Source organism: Vollenhovia emeryi, unplaced genomic scaffold (assembly GCF_000949405.1).
Source record: "Vollenhovia emeryi isolate VEMERY1.0 unplaced genomic scaffold, V.emery_V1.0 DF939133.1, whole genome shotgun sequence".
Lineage (NCBI taxonomy): Eukaryota > Metazoa > Arthropoda > Insecta > Hymenoptera > Formicidae > Vollenhovia > Vollenhovia emeryi.
This window is the reverse complement of record NW_011967233.1, coordinates 810,138-829,775: the sequence shown is the minus strand read 5'-3', so window position 1 is coordinate 829,775 and position 19,638 is coordinate 810,138. Positions and strand designations below refer to the sequence as shown.

General features: G+C 47.9%; 3 protein-coding genes across 3 annotated transcripts in view; 2 read left to right on the top strand and 1 right to left on the bottom strand.

Moving 5' to 3' along the window:
• LOC105567971 (protein dachsous-like) overlaps window positions 1–12,394 on the top strand; it is a 45,681-nt gene extending 33,287 nt beyond the window's left edge. Inside the window, exons 5-11 of the mRNA XM_012023278.1 lie at window positions 636–914; window positions 1,948–2,171; window positions 2,724–3,390; window positions 3,723–4,073; window positions 7,071–7,397; window positions 7,488–7,929; window positions 11,072–12,394. Of these exons, the coding sequence (XP_011878668.1) occupies window positions 636–914; window positions 1,948–2,171; window positions 2,724–3,390; window positions 3,723–4,073; window positions 7,071–7,397; window positions 7,488–7,929; window positions 11,072–12,131 (3,350 nt within the window). The 3' untranslated portion in view covers window positions 12,132–12,394. The remainder of the gene's footprint in view (window positions 1–635; window positions 915–1,947; window positions 2,172–2,723; window positions 3,391–3,722; window positions 4,074–7,070; window positions 7,398–7,487; window positions 7,930–11,071) is intronic.
• LOC105567970 (protein dachsous-like) lies at window positions 12,209–12,775 on the top strand. The gene is made up of 2 exons (XM_012023277.1): window positions 12,209–12,232; window positions 12,314–12,775. The coding sequence occupies exons 1-2, from the start codon at window positions 12,209–12,211 to the stop codon at window positions 12,752–12,754; spliced, it is 465 nt and encodes a 154-aa protein (XP_011878667.1). The 3' UTR covers window positions 12,755–12,775.
• LOC105567866 (deoxynucleoside kinase-like) lies at window positions 12,666–14,588 on the bottom strand. Its single transcript, XM_012023096.1, has 5 exons — window positions 14,377–14,588; window positions 13,829–14,025; window positions 13,249–13,498; window positions 12,821–13,159; window positions 12,666–12,749 (listed from the first exon to the last, which is right to left on the bottom strand). The coding sequence occupies exons 1-4, from the start codon at window positions 14,525–14,527 to the stop codon at window positions 12,873–12,875; spliced, it is 885 nt and encodes a 294-aa protein (XP_011878486.1). The 5' UTR covers window positions 14,528–14,588; the 3' UTR covers window positions 12,666–12,749; window positions 12,821–12,872.
• Window positions 14,589–19,638: the final 5,050 nt, after the last annotated feature.

Sequence of the window (19,638 nt, the reverse complement as noted above, 5' to 3'; positions counted from 1 at the left end):
TCGTACCCTCCTCGGCCTCCTCCCCTCGACTCCGATTCCCTGCGATACGTAATTACGGCGGACCTCGTTACACGCGCGACTACATACGTCCCTAGTATGATTATTATATGCGAGGAGAGAAAGAAAGAGAGAGAGAGAGAGAGAGAGCGAAAGCGGAAACGAAAAACGAAACTCGCGGTATCGAGGCGCGACCGGGAGGAATACGAGCGACCGCGTACAAATGGTTCTTGTGCGGGTACGGGTAACGATTATCCAATTAACCGTTCTCGACGAGGAAAATTGATAAGGTCGGTCTAGACGTCCGCGCGACCGAAGACGCCGGCTCGTATTCGATTTTATACGTACGAACCCGCGATCTCCATCGGTCGCGCCGGCGTCCGAGAGTCGGCACGTAAGATCCATCGGGCCCCCAGAGTCTTTAAGCATCATCTAATATCAAGACAGACCGGTACAGAGCTTTTTGTCGCACGCCCATAAATATTCCCCGGCATCCGCTAATAGACGCTACCCGCAGCGCTGCGGGGAATTGCTAATAGATCGTTAATAATTCGCTCTCTATACCGCCGGCTAAGCTCGCGTCGCTCGTGAAGCGCAATGAAAATTAATTGTTTCTCTTTCCCCTTCGCAATCGTCAGGCGAGATCACCACGCGCGAGCCGCTCGACCGTGAAACGAAGAGCGTCCACGAGCTGGTGCTGGAGGCGCGAGACCAAGGGACACCGTCGAGAGCAGCCAGAGTGTCTCTGAAGGTCACGGTACTGGACGTCAACGACAACTCGCCCGAGATCGTCGATCCTCAGGGGGACGTGGTCAGCGTCAGGGAGGAGCAGCCGCCGGGAACGGAGGTCGCCAAAGTGCGGGCGCTGGACACGGACCTCGGCGAGAACGCCTCGGTGACGTACAGCATCACGAAAGGTGAGGGCCGGCACCGTTGAGTTTAACGTCGCTTTAATTCCATCCCGCGGATGTGTCTTAATCTCGCGGTGGTAGCTGTTTCGTTCTCGATTACCTGTTGGTCGCTGTGCGCGACCAATCGGTTACGCGCCGCTCGTCTAATTAAGGAAACCGCGCTTTTGCCTCGGATACGATTATCCCGGCAAGAAAATATATAAATTGCAATTAGCCGTATGTGTATGTATACACACACGCACACACACATATTTATACATATATATATACACAAATGTATGTGTATAAATATGTATGTATGTATATGTGTGTGTGTATGTTGTATGTTCGCGGTTAATAATTGCGCGGCTTCGTTACGAAGGTGCCGAGGCCTGAGTCGCAAAGAGTCGGGAATAATAGAGAAATAGCGAGAGAGTACTTATATGCCGGAGATTAGACGGCAAACTCGGTTCTTTTAGCCAAGACCCCGCTCTAGAGACTCCCGCGGTAGAGCAAGAGGCTTTTTGAGGCTTTAATAACCCAATGGCAATTACAGAAACAATTATGCACGGTCTTAAAAGCGACCGCGGGCGTTTTTGCCGGGCGCGTTATCCACTAGCGAAATGTGCGGCTCGCCGCCCCTCGCGCTCGCGAGGAATCGTTACCGTCTACACCGGAGCTGGTCCGCTCCGGCGGTGATTACGATCGGGGAATCAAATTTTCACGATCGCGCGTACCGGACGGCGAGAAAAGAATCTTGATCGCCGAGATTAAATCTTAACATCGCATCGCGGGACGCGCCGCAATATTGTATCAAGGAGTGCAGACGATGTACCGCTCCCCGTCCGTGTCAGGCATTTCATCCCGCGCCTCTATCGCGGCGCCTATTTCGCGTACACGTTTCTCCTCGGGGTCAACGGCACAGATATCGGACAATTTTTTCCGTACCGCGCGTTCAAGTTGAAGCAACAGTGCGAATAATCACCCAGACGCAATTTCATCCGTCTATCTCTCGACGAGTATGCCCGTCCAGACAACTCGACTTGGTTTCTCGCTGCAGACCGAGACTCGGACGGCTACAATGTCTTCACCATCGACCCGATCACCGGCATGATCAGGACCAAGGCCGTGCTCGATCACGAGGAGCGCAACGTGTACCGGGTGTCCGTAAGGGCGGCCGACGCCGGTCATCCGCCGCGACACAGCGAGCGCGTGTTGCGAGTCGAAGTTCTGGCACTCGCGGATAACCGGCCGACCTTCACCAGCAGCAGCCTCACCTTTAACGTGAGTACTATTGACCTCGCCACCCGGTAGGATTCATTTTCCCATCGGATTTGTTTCTAGCTTCGCCGCGTGGACACCGGAGGGGGGGGAGTTCCGTAGCTCCCTCCTGCAATTATTCATTAGAACATTTATGATCGTGCTAACATCCCTCCGACGGCGTCTCGCCGCCGTTGTTACGTGCATTTCTCGCGGATAGCTCTGCACAATTTATGCCACGTTAGAAATTCTGTAGAGAATTCTATGGGAGATTGAAATTTTATCGCACTCTTATGGCTCTTCGTTGTTATCAGTCGTTGAATTAAACATTTATCCTTTTCCATTTCCATTCTGAAAAAGATATATGTCCCAATGACTTGATGTTTAGCTTTCTTATTAATTCATACGCGTAAGTGATTGTTTTTGAAGATGAATTATTTATTTTAAATTAATTACTAAGTTACTTCCTCAGTGTCGATTAACGCACAAGTTATGTTTTGAAAAGAGAATATTTTTTTTAATATGAGAAAGAAGTGCGGACTGCGGATTATAATGATTCATGCTTGACGCGCTCAGGTGCGCGAGGACGCGAGTATCGGACACGCAGTGGGATCGGTATCGGGAGCGGGTCCTGCGGGTCGAGTGGCCTTCACTTTGGACTCGCTAACGCCGATCAGCGAGTTTCCGGCTTTCGACGTCGACCGCAGCTCGGGCCAGCTGGTAGTCGCTCACTCGCTCGATCGCGAGAATGTAAGCGAGTATCACTTGGAGATCCGCGCGTTAGACACGACTTCGCTCGGGAATCCTCAAAGCATCGCTGTTTCCGTGAAGATCGTCATAGAGGATGCCAATGACAATTCGCCGAGTTGGCCGCAAGATCCGATTATCGTTCGCGTGTCCGAGAGAGCAGCGATTGGCTCCACCATTTACAACCTCACGGCCAGCGACCTCGACAGCGGCTTGAACGGAGAACTCAGATACAGTCTTGTAGCCGAGTTCCCATCTAAGGGCTGCTTCACCGTGGACTCGCTGACCGGCGCCTTGACGCTGGCCAAGCAACTGGATAGGGAAGAGAGGGCGGAATACACTCTGATTCTCAAAGCATCGGACCGGGCGTTACCAGGGGAGCAGCTGGCCTCTACAGTCACCGCGAGAGTCATCGTTCTCGATCAGAACGACAACGATCCCGTCTTCGTCGCGCCAGAGTTCACCAAGATAAACGTCGCGGCGAATTTTCCGCCTGGTAAGTATTGTATCTTGTCAGCCGAGTGTATTACACAGATCCATCCATACACTGATTGTGAGAACATTTTCCATCGCATAAACCAATAAAATAATGTTTCCGATAGTTAATTTTTCGATTACGTTTTTTAATTAAATTGTGGATACATCTGATGAAGTGCAATTACCGATGAAATTTCATTGAGAAACCGATCATATTTTCCATCAGATATACAATGTAATCGGATATATCCGTTTGTTATTGTGTAATTGGATTATCCGATTATATTTCGTCGGACATTTTTCTCAGTGTGGAACGATTTTAATCAAATTCTTATTATTTTTTTTCACCAGGTGCTAGCCTGGTAAGAGTCGTTGCCGTGGACAGGGACTCTGGCGACAACGGTCGGATATCTTATGTGATAACATCGGGCAACGAGGAGTCGCGGTTCACCGTGGGCTATGAATCGGGTATCGTGAGCCTCACGAAACCCATCACGAAGCCCGCGAATCTCGAGATCACGGCCAACGATCATGGGTCGCCACCCCGCAAGGCCGTGCTGAAGCTGAGTCTGAACCCGGTGGCGGCGCAGACAAGCGGACCTCCTCGGCTACTGTTGCCTAACCCGATCGCTAAGATTTCTGAGACACTCCACATTGGGGGACACGTGGCGAACGTTGCGGGACCAGCGATTGCGGATCAAGGTAAGACAAGAAATCTTATCGCGCAATCGCTTATGTGTTTCCAGCACGCTACGTTAGCAAAATAAACTAAAGTTCCAAATTAAATAATACATCGACCTCAACTGGCAGGAAAAATCTTTTATTTAAAAAAAAACAACGTTTTGACCTGTGGTTTAGGCTTTTATCAAGTGGGATCTAGGGATCTAAATTAAAATTCGTCAAGTTTTCTCATTACCGAATATAAAGTTTGACATCATCGAACTAGATCGGGAGGATTTAAAACCTCGAGTGACGTAAACGCGCGTTCACGGCGTAAGATATTCAGCGTATAAATTTCGTGCAGACCGAAACGAGCAGTGCGGTCGAAACCTAATGAGGTTGCGCGAGCGGACGAAAAATGGAGGATACTCTTGGGCTATACTCCGTTCTTATTGTTTCGATGGTGCGTAAGTCCTCGCCGGTGCAAACTGGGCTGTCAATTTAAGTGTGCGAGACGGCCGCGGTTGAAATTACAGCCCACTATCTCTCGTACTTTTCTCGGGCGTCTCACTCGCATTCTGACGATCGCGATCTCACTTTTCTTTCTCCTCGAGCGAGCCTTCGGCGTGGACAGTGTGCGTCGGTGGATTCGCCGCCCAGCGCACACCACCTACACACCACACGCACACGGTGCCGCATAATCGCGGCCGCGGCTAATAGGCGAGCTCTGCTACGAAAATACCTGGAATAATTGCCTCGAATCCGGCCGGTACCGAGCATTACAGTAAATTTAGCGAAATGACTCGCGCGGCTTGGACTCCCTCGGAGTTGTCGGCAACGCCGTTCCATCCAGAATACCCCGCTGCGGCCGGGCCTTGTTCGTTTGCATCGTCTCCTTGCACGCACGCCTTAAAAAGCGAGTCATGATCTGCGCCGGTTGAGAAAACTCCGAGATTTGTCCGTCTCATAGAATACACCGTGATTTTCATGAGAAATGCATCCTTGGATCTCTCTTCCTCGGAAAACGCGATAACGAGCCTTCGCGCGAATTCATTCGCGTTATTTAAGATCGCCGCGTTCATCGTGGGACGCGTGGAATTGGCCGATGCCGCTAATTATCGTTGCGAGAGCCTCGTGAGTGTGACTGCGCGATATATGCATATTAGCAGTCTCCAGAGAAGGAGGTGTTCAAGAGAAAAAGACATGTTTCTTGAAGGCGCTCTTTCCGGAAATTGTCCATCCTATGTATATTGTACGCGCACGAAAAACAAAGAAGTATCAACAATATCGGTGTAATTGAAATAAAATAGTTGAAACGTCAGTATTAACGAATGAAAAACATCAGATAGTGCATTTTATGTTTGTGGCAGTCCGTGACATCAACGTTTAATTCACAAGTAACTTCATTTTTTTAATTCAGTAGCATTTTTTCCGCGCGTAATCAACTCTAGTGCGACTTTTCATCGTGCAAGAAAATCAGCACTAACAATAAGCGAAATATTAATTGTATACGTGGCACAAACATTACATTTCTCGGACACGCGCGCGCGCACGCACGCACACCTCTGAAATGTCACGCCGTGGTACAATGGTCACCATGGCGTGACATTCCGCGTATCACTTCTCCGCGTTAGATCCGCGTACTTGCGCCTCGAGTCAGCCTGTTTCTGATGAGAAGCGATCACAGCGTGGTGAACCAGCTCCACCGAAGACGACAGCACGGTGCGCATCGCTTGGCTCGCCACGAATCTATCGCGACGAGCGCATTAGCGCCCCGTGGACGCACCAAAGGTGCCGGTCCTTCGGTGACCAGCGGCTCGGTAATGCATAGGGGGGAGGTTGTTGCAAAATGCGGGAGCGAGCGCGGAACGCGCAGGAAGGCCAAGGGATTAGAGAAAGGACGGGGCGAAACAATGGCCGCGTATATCATCGTGCCGCCAGCCTGCCGCTGTACGCATAGGCAAATCACCGACCTCCACACACCGACGTGGCGGCTTCGAGTGTGCACGGCATGTACGCACACGGTACGTCGCTACTGGTAGCCACGACGAAGGATTGCCGTGCCGCCGACACGTACACACGTACGCCAAACCGCGTCGCTTTGTTCTAAGCCCGCTAAAAAACCGACGAGCACGGGGCTAAGCACGTTGGAATTCGAGAATCGGAAGCATTAAAGTCACCGACGCGGCCGTCGCGCTACTGATAGGAAAGTCGCGCGTCGCGGAGCTGCCGAGTAGGGTAATCGTTCCTTTCCGCGTTTAGAAATAAATAAATTATATGATAAATAATAATACATATATATTCTTTACATAATGTATATTCGTTGAATAGCGCAAATAATAATAATATGAGCCCGCTAAAAACCGACCAGCACGGGGCTAAGCACGTTGGAATTCGAGAATCGGAAGCATTAAAGTCACCGACGCGGTCGTCGGTGACTTTAATGCTTCCGCGCTACTGATCGGAAAATCGCGCGTCGCGAAGCTGCCGGGTCCATGAGTAGGGTGATCGTTCCTTTCCGCGTTTGGAAATAAACAAATTATATGATAAATAATAATTATGCATAGGTATATATTCTTTATACAGTTTATATTCGTTGAATAGCGCAAATATGAAAATAATGTATCAATATATTAAATACTATATGAAAATATAAAAAAATAAAAAGGGCCAAAATCCATGGCCGAAACGTCGTGTTCTGAATTTTAATAAAGTGGCCAGTTGGGTCAAATCAATTCTCCATCCTGGTATAAAAATATCTAATAATATACCGTGAGAATATATGAAACTAAATCTAGATATAAAAATATGCATACAGATTGATTTATAAAACATGAGTTTCGATAAAACGAGTACCAGCAGAGCGAAAACTAAAAGAATGTGGAGGATATAGTGTCAGAAGAAATAACGAATTGAACATCTTTTGTAGCGATATTTCTTTAGCTTCAATAATTCTACGATTTACTCTAAAATATACGACACATTCCTTCTTCTTAATTAAGCACGCGTTTAATTAACTTCTTATTTCACTTGGCATAGGTAATGTCACCTTCAGCATCCCGAGCAACATAGCATCGAATATGTTCGTCATAACACCCAACGGTGAAGTCATTCTTAAGAGAATCTTGGATCGCGAGGAAGTTGCGCGCTACTCAGTCTCCATCCTAGCGAGGTCCAACAAGCTTCTGGACATCACGACTCTGGAAGTGATAGTGTTGGACGAGAACGATAACAAGCCAGAATTTCGGCCGGGTTCTTGTTACACCCTCGCCGTGCCGGAGAATCTGAAGACCTCCGTGATCCACACCGTGGCCGCGAACGATCTCGACGAAGGGAAGAACGGCGAGATCTCCTACAGTATCGTAGGTGAGTTGATCCCGCCAGGGAGAGCGGCGTGCACGAGAAATCACGTAAATAACATTCGAGATTGTTATCTCCTTGCATTTTTCACTCTAGGCGGCAACATCGGCGCCAAATTCGCGTTGGACCCGAACACGGGGGTGTTGTCAATGTCGAATCTGGATCGCGAGACCGTGCCCAAGTACGTTCTGACGATCTTGGCCAAGGACAAGGGAAGATCGAGCCAGGAGGTGCACTGCAACCTCACCGTCGTCGTCCTGGACATCAACGACAATGCTCCGATTTTCGTGCAGAATCAGTACACCGGGTCCAGCTCGCACGGCTTCCCATACGGATCGTCGAACTATCCGGCGAATTACCATCTCGCCAAGTACGTGACGACCATCTCGGAGGACGTCCCGCCGGACTCGAGCGTGATGTCCGTGAAGGCGACTGATCCGGACCAGGGTGTGAACGGGAAGATCACGTACGCCATCTTCGAGGAGACCAGCTGGCTCTTCAGGGTCGACAACCTGACCGGCGTCGTTACTACGGCCGGGTGAGTGCGCACGTCCCATCGCGTTCGCCTTTTTTTTTACGTAGAGGCTTCCCCTCTTTCTCTTACCCTCTGTCACTGTCGTCGTTTCCTTCCCTTCTGACCTTTTTTTTTGTTCCGTTCTTTCTCCCCCTCGGATCCTCTCTTCGCGGCCTCTCTTTCTCCTCTTTCTCTTTTCCTTTAAGCCGCACGCGAGTTTCGCTTCGCGATCTTGGCTACCAACCGACTAATTTCATCCTGGCGTTAATTACCGCGACCTTTATTACACATCCGATTAGGATCACCCAGGGGGATATTACGCCGGTAGTATAACGTCGTAAAACGGGAAGTGAAGACGCTCGCGCGCACACACTCATGCACGCAGAGGAGGGAAGGGGGGAAGAGGGGAAGCAGCCGGTCGGCCTGCAATGAAAAAAGCTCGACGCTCGAGGGCAGCGGGGGAGACGCGGTCTAGGAACGTCGTAAAATTATAAAGTCAGTCGATGCGCTTCACGAACGATGCACTATGGCCGATTAAACGATTCCGTATGCATAACCCGTCGGCACAACCCGAGATACCGCTCTCCCTTCCTTTCCCCCCGCAACTCTTTCTCTCTTTCTTCTATCTGTCTATATATATCTTTCGCTCGGCCCTCCGCCGCGCTCCGTCCGCCCGTCCCCCTTGGTTCCGTATATGTCTCTTATGATTACGCGCGCAATAAACCGATATCTCGAGACGTCGTTAAGGCGAGGACTTTCCGTGGCTTCCGTCCATCCCACCAAACGGGCAAGGTCGCGGTTCGTTAATTAATGGACGATCTCGCCGCGGGGCTGCCGCGAACCTTGATCCCGGCTGAGCGCGGAGCGATCGTTAACCGCTCGATACGGTCGCGGCGTTGGCGAGCGGTGGAAAACCCTCAAACGCTAATTGCGCGCGGCGCGAACTTCGCGGAATCGAATTCAATGCCGAGCCCTTATATACAAAGCATTAACTTTTACGAGTCGGACGCGGTCGCGCGGAGAGAGTTCCGCGGCGCGGCGATTAGAGACGGCCGCCTGGTCCCCCGTGTCGCCATGTCCGGGGCGACCTCCATCCCCCTCCTCCTCTCTCCAAGACGACACGACCGAGTGATTTCGATAAATCACTTCCACGCCGGGAATATGTAATTTGCTCGTTGCAAATTATTATGCGGACTCGCCGTAAAACCCGCATGACCGAACACGCCCAGCGTACGTCTCGGTGACTCACGATTCACGCTTTAATCCCCGTGGCAATTAGTCGCCTCCCCCTCCTCCTTCCCATCTTCCTCCGGTGCCAATCTTGGTTTACGATTGCGGTGCGATTTCGCTCGACCGCGTCCGTTTGCGCGCGGCTCCCTCTCCTTCCGCCCTTTGTCGTTTGTGCTTCCGTCCGCCAACGACGCGAGTAGGAGCCTCGTGTCGCAGGGTACATCGGAACGCGAGGGGAGTCGCGAAATCGACCGGGCACCACCTTCAACGATGTAGAAAGAGGGAGGAGACGGAGAGAATGGTAGCCATGGGAAGGAACCCAGGAGGGCGCATACTTTTGCGCCGCGACAGCCGTGTGTCATTTCAGCAAGACGCCATGTGGCATTTCAATGCATTATTTCAGCCGGCAAAATGCCTCCTGATATGCAAAACCAGATCTCGGTTCGAGCTGCTCTTTCGCCGCGTCTCTCCCCCTCGCCCTTCTCTCTTTCTCTCTTCACCCTTTCCCGCCGCGAGTACTGTCCGGCCGTCTCGTTTCGCTGTCTGCTCCCCCTCATCCTCTCCTCTCTTGCTCTCTCTCCTCCCGCTTCTGTTTTTGGTATCCTCTTCCCTCGATCGGTAGCCGCGAACCCGGCTTTCGTGTCGCCTTGTTGCCGTTGCTCTTGCGGTGACGGTCTCTCGGTCCTCTTACCTTTTGAAAGCCGTGCCGTTGCTTTGTAGCGCCTCTCGGCATGGGAAGAGGGTGTACGGAACACTTTTTCCCTCTTCAGAGACCACCCGGTAGAAACAATGCGCGGAGGGGGAGGGGATAAAACGAGGACTAGTTCTCGTCTAGAATGATATCCAGATAGCACAGTGAATTCGCTAAGTATTCTTCAAGTTTTCTGCCTTTCTGAATTGTAATTCTTCAGGAATTCATAGAAGAATACAATAACAATGATTGGGGAAGCCGTACACGGCGATGAACTTCTGACGAATACTTCAAGACGAACTGATTGTGGTTGATTCTTCAAGAATTCTTCAGATATTGAGTTTTCTAATTCTGCAGGTATTTTTTCTTTCAAATAAATTCTCCATGAGCTTACGTTCACCTTTGTGGCGTCTGGGTAAGAGCGCGAATTGGTAGCAAGACGTCGAAATAATATGAACGAAGTTTATTCGTGATCGAGTTGCCTTTGCGAAATTAATTGCCAGTGTGACATATACAAGTATGTCCACGTTTCTTACGTAATCGTTCGGATTCACGTGCGCCTCGTTTATTTACCAGTCGAGCGATAGTATCGTGAAGGTTCTTGCATTCCTCGAAAGAATCATCCTCAGCTAAAACGTTCCTCGCAAGTGTCGTTCTGTTCGGATGCGATAGAGATTCGTAAGGCCGCATACTTGGAGCCGCGGTCGGCGGATACCAAGGCGGAAGATAACTGTGGGGTATTCGAGTTAGCTTCGCGCAATCGTAAATAAGCGTATCGGACCCGTGCACTACTGATGTCCGATCATTATCCCACGCTTATTAAGAATTATTGCGAGCGTTACGTTGTATCGCGAAGGCACGCTGGGAACTTCTCCAGCTTGCCCGACTTGCATCTGCGTAACGGCATTGTCTTAAGATACAGCCTTGTGAGACGCTTAAATCCGAATTCTCCCTAATTGACTTCTCCAATAACCTCTCTAATAACTTCTGATTAGCGTAGAAACGATATCCATTTAGATATTTCATCGAAAAAAAGACAATCGTAGCTTTTATTAATAATTAAGAAGCTGCGATACTATTTTGACGTATTTTATCGAGACATGTTAATTTGAATTTTTAAGAGAAGTAAACGTAATTGTGCAATGTCCCTTTTTTTTTTATTAAATCAGTTTTTATTTCTCGACCTCGCGATTGCGATAACGAGCCAACTGTTCTATAATGTCCATCTCTTCCTGTTCGATACAGCCCACTGGACCGTGAACGCCAAAGCAGTTACACTTTCTTCGTGGTTGCCACGGATAGCGGCAGATACGACGCAAAAAGCACGTCAATACTCGTCGAAATAAATGTCAGCGACGTAAACGATAACGCGCCGATTTTCGAGGAGTACCCCTTTCGGACACGTGTACCTATCGGCACGCAGCCGGGTCAGAACATCCTCCGGGTGTCGGCCAAAGATGCCGACGACGGCGCAAACGGTGATATCGTGTACTCATTGATAAACGAGCAGGAGAAACCGAAATTCAGGATACACCCTAGCACCGGTGAGGTAACGGCAAGTTTGTCGTTGTCGCAAGATAATGGTAAGACGTATCACCTGGAAGTGCTGGCCCAGGACAAAGGTAACCCGCCCAAGAGCGCAAAGGGTTTAATCGAACTCCAAGTCGGCGATCTCACGGATCTGACTCCCAGCCTGAAGTTCCAGAATGACACGTACAACGTAGTCGTTCAGGAAAACTCGGCGGCCGGCACGGAGATTGTCAAGATCACCGCGGTGCGTACCGATGGGAGGAGGCAGCATGTCACCTATTCGATCGCGTCGGGAAACGACTATGATACTTTCGCGATCGACGAGGACACCGGTCTGTTACGGGTCAACGATCCTACCAGGCTGGACGCGGAGCTCTGGAACGACTTGACGATAAAGCCCGATAACGAGCTGCCGGACGACGCGGCGCGCACCAATTCGTGGGGTAGATCCTTGGAGGGCCAGCAGCCGAAGGAAGAGCCCAGGGAGAGCTCGAGACATATTCTCAACGTAGCGGCGAGGACGGCGGGCCAGGAGGTCCTGGAGGCGTATGTCAAAGTGATCGTCAGGTTGTCCGATGTCAACGATAATCCACCAATCTTTACGCAAATACAGTACTCGGCCACTGTACTCGAGGGCAATACCAAAGGAGACTTTGTCATAAAGGTGAAAGAACTTTATCATAGTTTTCACGTTTATATTTGGTGCATTACACCTCTTTGCACAATGAAACAAGGTATTAAAATACGAAGCGAAGTTACACGCACATTTTCTTAAAAATGTGTCTTCGTGACGCTTTGAAATAGGCCTCTCAACTCGCGTAAAGATACACAGTCGGTCTCGCTACTTTCTCTATGAGGAAGCAATACATATGTGATGTATAAAAATCTATTAGGGAATTATTCTCATGAAGAAAGGGTCTAAAGGAAAACACGATATACAATTAAGATTACGCAAAGGTGCAAATATTTATTTGTACTTTACCTGTCGTATATGTATCAAAGTTTAGATATAAAAATATAGATGATATAAAAATATATCATATATTAAACACACATTATATTTGTCAATATTTGCTGCTGCAGCTTTCAGCAAGTGACGCGGATCAAGGGCTGAACAGCAGAATCTTATATCATATTGTGGACGGTAATCCAGATAATGCTTTCACCATAAGTCCGCCGTACAGCGGAGTCGTGCGGACCAACATAGTCCTAGATCGCGAGATCCGTGAGAAGTACAGATTGACTATCATCGCGACTGACCAGGGAAACCCGCAATTAACTGGCACAGCTGCATTGAGCGTACGGGTAATCGATGTCAATGACAATCAGCCCACCTTTCCGGAGCACAGTATTATTTCAGTCTCCGAAGGTAAGTCACAAGAACCGCTACTACCTTGAAAGGATTTATCAGGCTTTGCGAAATGGCGTGCTGATGATTCGCCTAAATATTATTATGAAAATTACCTATAATTAATCTGAAGTAAACAAGAGACTGTCATCATATAAACAGTTAACGTTACGCCTTAGTATTTAAAACTATTCTGGCGTTTGTCGCGCTGTCTGTTTGTTCGTTAAGTATCCGGTCTTTGCACTTCTCGAATTGTGGTACCATTTCCTCGAGACTCTTGTCGCCGTCTATGATCATAACCGGCGCCGGTAACGAGAATAGAGTTCGTTTATAGAGCCAGTCGTCGTGGATCTCGTGGATTTGCCTCAGATACTCCAACGTCACGGAGTCCTCTTCCTTGCGCGCACGCGCTTGCATTCGTTGAAACACCAGTTCGGGCGTCGTCCTTAGATATACTAAGAATTGCAGAATAAAGATGCTTACAATGTAATGAAAGGGAAGTCACATTTCACATAGAAGTTTCTTAACCGATAGAGGTACGTACTTATCAAATCCGCCCTTATATTCGCGTTTTCCATGCACCAGTCGTACCAATTTTCCAAAACTAGCGCTTCTACGTTCTGTATCATCCTCGTACGCTTCATATTTTCTAGGAAGCATCTCGCGCTAAATACGGATCTCTCCATAACTTTGTAGGGCGACGGTGTGGCCATGGTGTGTAATTTTAGCCTAGTCAATTGCACATACGATTGAAACAAGAAGGCGTAGTTTACTGGGTCTTTGTAGAAAAGATCCTGAAAGTATTATCGATGTTGATTTTTTTTCCTTGATACTCGTGGACTCACGTCAGGAAATGTTCATCCAAATAATTATACCGTTTAAATCTACATAGCGATACTCCGTGTGATCTGTCTTTGTTGTAATTTCTACACCGCAAGTGTACGTCTCTCAAATATATTACCCTCAAGTCTAATCAATCAAACCAATATATTTAAAAAGTGTGTCGACAATGTACGATGAGTGTACAATTAATCAGCTGGCACAAATTTTTTGAATGCACTTACGAGATAGAATATTTCTCGATGCAAAGAGCACATTGTAGATCAGGCTTTTGAAAGACTTACCAACAAGTTTACTCCAGCTACATCTCGCCACAAGTCCACCGGCTCCTGCAGGATCGTAGCGTTGTTAAAGCTCTGGAAGTGATTCAGAAACGTCGTCTTACCGCTTCCAATGTTTCCCTCCACGCAGATGGTGAATGGGTTGTCGTAGAGCCTCCTCGTCGAGAGCATTTCCATGATGCTGACGCAGCTGCTCCTTACTGAAACAGCACAAGTCGTTTCTAACGCGAGCTAAGCACACGAGACAACTGATTTCAATTTTATATCGCCATAAAACGGAGACAAAAGTGACGGCCGACCAGGTGATTTTTTTCCCCCCCAAGGAACTGCCCGCAGTCAATTAGAGACGAATCGCGTACTAAATCGGCTCTCATCGCGGCCGTTGTCCGTGGCTTATTGCGTTTTACGAGACACAAAGTGTCGGGATATCATAAATAGTGCCCATAGCAATTATCTCGATGACGACTAGGCTCACTTTTACTGCTTCGTTTTATCGATTTACGTAGGCGAGCGCCGCGCGAGCGACTTCTTGGAGGTTACCGGCGACGTACCTTTGTGTAGCTTCTTATATTCGTCGTTATACTCCCTGTGTAACGCTGAAACTCTTGGAGAGAAACGCGTTATAGCGGCCGCGTCACTATGGACTGGTCGACGACAATGACGAACTGCGACGCACGCTACACGTTGTGAGCGTTGAGACATGTTTCCCGCCGAAAGTGCTCGTCGCCATGATTGTACGTCACAAAATAGAGAACCTGTTCGCCATCTGTCGAGGCGGGCGACGCGACTAGCGCGCTGCGCGATAAAGCTGCAAAGCAGCCATTTCATTGACGCTACAATTTAGTGTTAAATATAGTTACGTGACTAATTTAGTCAATTAGACACGGCACACTGAAACAGCTGATACGGTCCTAACTTAATTGTATATGTGTGTAGCGCAAAACATAAAGAAATGAAGAAATACATATAAGGTTTTCGAGGGAAAAACATCGGGAATGTTAATCGCGAACAGTCCACTTAAATTTTACTTATGCTTGCGGAATGTGACTTGGCTATGTTAATTAAAACATAACTTTATAAAAAATACCTTGCACGTTGATTTCTTTCGCGTGGAAAATGGTTACTAGAGATATCGGCGAAACGAGGCACTTTTTAAATAAATTTAAGTTACTTTTCGTAGCGCTAGATAGATTTGAAGATAATTCGCAAAGCAAATAATTAAGATGTTACCGACTGTCCTGAGAGATAAATATCTGAACGTTTAGTCATATTAATTTATATTATTTAAATAATCTCAATTTTTAGATTTTTATATGCGGTACAGTAATACATAATTACATAATTTTGCGAAACTGTATCTTTTTGCGGTTTTCATTTTTATCAACGAATGATAATAGAAATTCACACAGAGTTGTGCCCGTTTTCAGGATTACTTCTATGTGGATTTTTATTGTTTATAGTATGTCTACAAATGCTTTTTCATATTCATGTAAACAAATAAATAATATAAATTGGATAACACGGAAAAAATAAGTTCTCAGATTTGAATACGTTGATAATTAATGTTAAAAATATGCAAAAAGAAATTAAAAATTTTCACTATATTACGGGTATAAAATCAGAATGTTTAAAATCGTAATTTTTCGCGGCATCCTAAATTGTGTCCAAACTAGCAACTAAAAGTAATCAGAAAACAGAATATAAATCTTCGACGATCCATAGATTACTTTCCAGTGAACATCAACAGTTACGTAACGTCAATTTTACTTTAGTTACCAACGATAGAGTTACGGTATGAAACTATCGCGCTGTCGACTGATTATCTAAATCCTTTTCTGCCCATTAGATTTCACTCAATTTATACTAACGAGAGTAATTTCTTGGAACGTCCCGGTATCAAGTGTCCATTCACGAGGCCAAATGACGCCCGCAATCACGAAAACCGCTTATTTCCGGTTTGCGGCAACGCACGAATTTACCTGTCACCCCGTAGCTCTGTCTCTTATCAAAGGTGGTCACGTTACGTTACAACGTGGAATGGAAAAGGGGGAGCTCGTTAGAATAGCCAGGGGTCGACGACAGTAACATCGCGGTCCATGGTCTACGACGTTGGCAAATACAAGCTCGGGTTTCACTTGTGATAACGATAGCTCGAGTTTCGTCCTGGTTGTTGGCTCGCGAATGTCTATCTCTCCCCTCCTCCCTCCCCCCCTCAAAATTCAACGAGTTTTACGATGGTTCCCTCCTCTCAAGGTCGCCCACGTGCGACGAAAGGAAAAGACATAGCGGAGACTGCATGCTCAAGTGCACTGCGGGGAGAAAAAGAAAATTAGATAAATAATTAAAGCACGCACAATTGTAGTTTATTGCACTGCTGCATTATAGTGCGATTATTGAAATGATCTCTTCTCAGATTGCTGCAGAAGCGCCGCTGTAAACACATAATCGGGAATCGAATGAGATGATTAAACACAAAGCAAGATTATAATATAATGGATGCGAAAAATTTGTGCAAAATCAAGATGCCCTAGTTATGCATTTAGATTAATTTCAGTTATCGCCAAATAAATTAAGAAACGCGGTTACTTTTGCACATGGGCGCGGTCACAGGTCTAGGTCGCGATGCTCTCAACACAGAAGCTTGACCGATTTTGTACTCCAAGTGCTAGATTGCATTTTGCGAGAAGAATTCTGTACCTAGGATAAAGAGGAGACGAGTCGATCCGAAGAGCACACGTAAGGAAGAGAGGAGTCCAACCGCGCCGAGGGGGCGGGAACGCATTCTACTTCGCATATAAAGTTAAGTGGCAAAGGATTTATGCCGGCATTAAAGTCCAACTGTTCGGAACAATCTGCATAACTTAGACGAGGCTGCCGAGACGCGCTGGTTCGGTGGCTCGGCTCCTCTCTGCTTCTCCCTTCTGCTCGCGGAGGGCCCCGGGTCCTCTTCCTCCTCGCCTTTCTCGCCACCATATTGTTCCCCATTGACAGATACGATTCAATGGGACGGCACGGGCCCGTGGTGGCCGCGAGTTTGACGTACAAGCGCCAACCTCGCGCGCTACTACTTCTCGAGGTGTAGAGAAAAAAAGAAGGTCCCATCCCGTTGAGCCCGTCCCTTTCGATCGCCATCAGACGAGCGGCTAGTCAGCGAGGATGACGCGACGAAAGACGAGGGACGGGTGTGATCGAGTAAGTTCAACTTCGCGTCGTCGCGTCAAACAAACGAAGGCTACGGTGCGGTTTCGATGATACCTCGAACGGGCCGTTTTCTTCTCGCGGACCTCTCCGTTTCTTCCTGCCGGGTGGAATTCCCAATAGCGAGCAGGTGGCAAGTCACGCACGTTCTAGCAATCATTCCGAGACGACGGGAGATATAATAGAAGATTCCTCCCGGCCTTTTATTGCGCTCGCGTTTTTTGTCTCCGTCCCTTTCTACGCTTTCTGCTGCTGCTGCTCCTGTCTTTTTGTTCTGCCGGGAACGCGACTATCCGACACGAGGGTAGTGAGCGCGTTACTCGCTCGCGCCAGTGGCGTAATGCGAGATTACTATCTAATTTGTGTGTCACCGTAAAAGTCTCCTTCGGGGTAAACGAGATCATCACCGCGCCGGGTGAAAATTTATTAAACATTCCAGCCCCGCGGTTTGTTTTGCGATCAGTGCAAGTGCCGCTCTTCGCTTATGCCCATTTCTACCAATGCAAAATAACTTTGATCTCGGTTTAACTTACTTTTTACCTTTTTCTGGTTGTAGGAATTGAAAAAAGATAAAAAGTCAGTTCAACTGAGACCAAGGTTAATCTGCATGGGCAGAAATGAGTATTATAGAGATCCAAGCAAATCGATCGTTTGCAATCTTTAAACGTGCATCGACAACTTCGATATCCTGTCGATCGTTGAGACCAAATGTCTTCTCGCTTTCGCCCTTCTTCTTCTCTTTTATGACCTTCAATCCTGAAACTGGACCGATGTGGTCATGACTCTCCAATAGTCTTCATGCTAGAACATGGTCCAAGGTCTAGTTTCGAGAAATGTGTAGTCAATCATCTTGCAGCTACTCCCTAAAAGCTGCAATTTGATTGGCTACACATTTTTCGGAACCAGAACCTAGACCAAGTTCTAGCATCGTGGACACAGGCCTTAACGAACCTACTTCCACAGTCGCAACCGTCTTTGTCGTGTTTTTACGGTAATCGCATCCTGGCATTCGCGCGTAGAGATTTAGGCTTATAAATTGCTAGTTGATAGTACAACTCTGTATGAAGTGGCTTAGGGGCCGAATCAGACTAGCAATTGCCGACTTGGATTTAATTGGAATTGGCGATTGATGATTGTCTTCTAGTCAATGAGAGTAGATTAAATCGCCGATTATGTTCTCATTGGCTAGAAGATAATCGACAATCCCAATCTAATCCGCGTCAATTGCTAGTCTAATTCGGTCTTAACAAAGCTTCGTCGCGGATCGGTTCTCTCGCGATGACAACGATGTCGATCACGCTCGATCTGCGCGAGTTCCGCACGGTCGGGTTTTAACGCGATCCGCTCGAAAGCCCTGGGGTAAACGTTTGTAATTACCCCGGTAGAATAAAAGGATGTAATTATCATCGAAAGCGGGAGGCGCGCCGCGGCTCGCCGCTGTTGGACGGGCCTTGCCTTCCGCTGCCGTAGGGCTCTTCCGCAGCCGTGCGCATTCGTGAGTGAATTTAATCGACAAGCGTCGATCGAACCGAACCCGTTCCGAAAGTGGTACTGACACTGAGGAGTCGAGACAATGGTAGACCACCGACGAGAGTGTTTTCCATAAAAGGAGTACTAACGTCGCGACTCGTTTGCGGAGCCGACTTGTGAAATGCGAGGAATACCGCAATTGAAATCACTTGAGCCGAGTTACGTAACGATCCCGATGCTGAAGATACCACGATGCGCTACAAAGTTACATTGCATTCTCAGTCTTGGTTAAATTTTTTATTTGCGAACGCTCGCACGGGACTTTCGATCACGAGGATCGTGGTGTAAAAAGGAAGGTATACCATTGCGCATAATAGCGTAGGTCTAAAATCTCTGACCAAACGGAGCTTGTGCTTCTAGGTAACGCGCTGTTCATGTGACTAAGGCTCGAACACTCGAAGAAACTTGAGCAGTAAAACTTAAGACTTAAGGAAAATAACTAATGACTGTCGAGAACGTAAGCAGCCATTTTGAAACTTAAGCAATGCTGAGAACTCCGATTGGTCTTATTGCTTGCATTTTTTCGTGTGTTCGGGCTTTATTTGGTAAGCAGCCATATTGAATTTCGTATAAAAGCTCAAAACGTAATTGGCTGACTGTTCCCCCGATAACTTTTATCTTACTACGCATCTATCGGAAAGGTGTACCTTTTCTTCTTACACCGTGATGAGGATAATTATATAAATCGAGGGTCCGCGCGAGACATGCAATGCCCCGCGATCTCTACTTCCGGTACCAGCCGCGCCCAGGGATAGCAAAGGGGTCTCGAAGCGGTAACAGAGTCACGTCGCGTCCGTGCTCGCCCATGGATGAACAGCGCGGGGTCGCTCTGCGAAACCGATTTACACGACTTTAACGATCCCCCGTGAAATTTACGAGCGGTCGCAGCCGCGTGTCAGCTAAGCTCCCCCCGGCCGTGCTCTCTCTCTCTCTCTCTCTCTCTCTCTCTCTCTCTCTCTCTCTCTCTCTCTCTCTCTTTTTCTCCCCTCTCCCTTACTCTCTCGAACACCTCGTACAGAATAATTCTTGTCCTGCCGCAGGTGTTGCTACGCCCGCCTTATATCACCCGGCCCGGTTGTGAAATC

Coding starts and splice junctions, on each gene's coding strand:
- LOC105567866 (XM_012023096.1), bottom strand. CDS start 14,527: ATGTCTCAACGCTCACAACGTGTAGCGTGCGTCGCAGTTCGTCATTGT. Junction 14,026..14,376: donor ATATAAGAAGCTACACAAAG/GTACGTCGCCGG, acceptor GTGCTGTTTCAG/TAAGGAGCAGCTGCGTCAGC. Junction 13,499..13,828: donor TAGCTGGAGTAAACTTGTTG/GTAAGTCTTTCA, acceptor TAATACTTTCAG/GATCTTTTCTACAAAGACCC.
- LOC105567970 (XM_012023277.1), top strand. CDS start 12,209: ATGAGGAAGCAATACATATGTGAT. Junction 12,233..12,313: donor GGAAGCAATACATATGTGAT/GTATAAAAATCT, acceptor GATTACGCAAAG/GTGCAAATATTTATTTGTAC.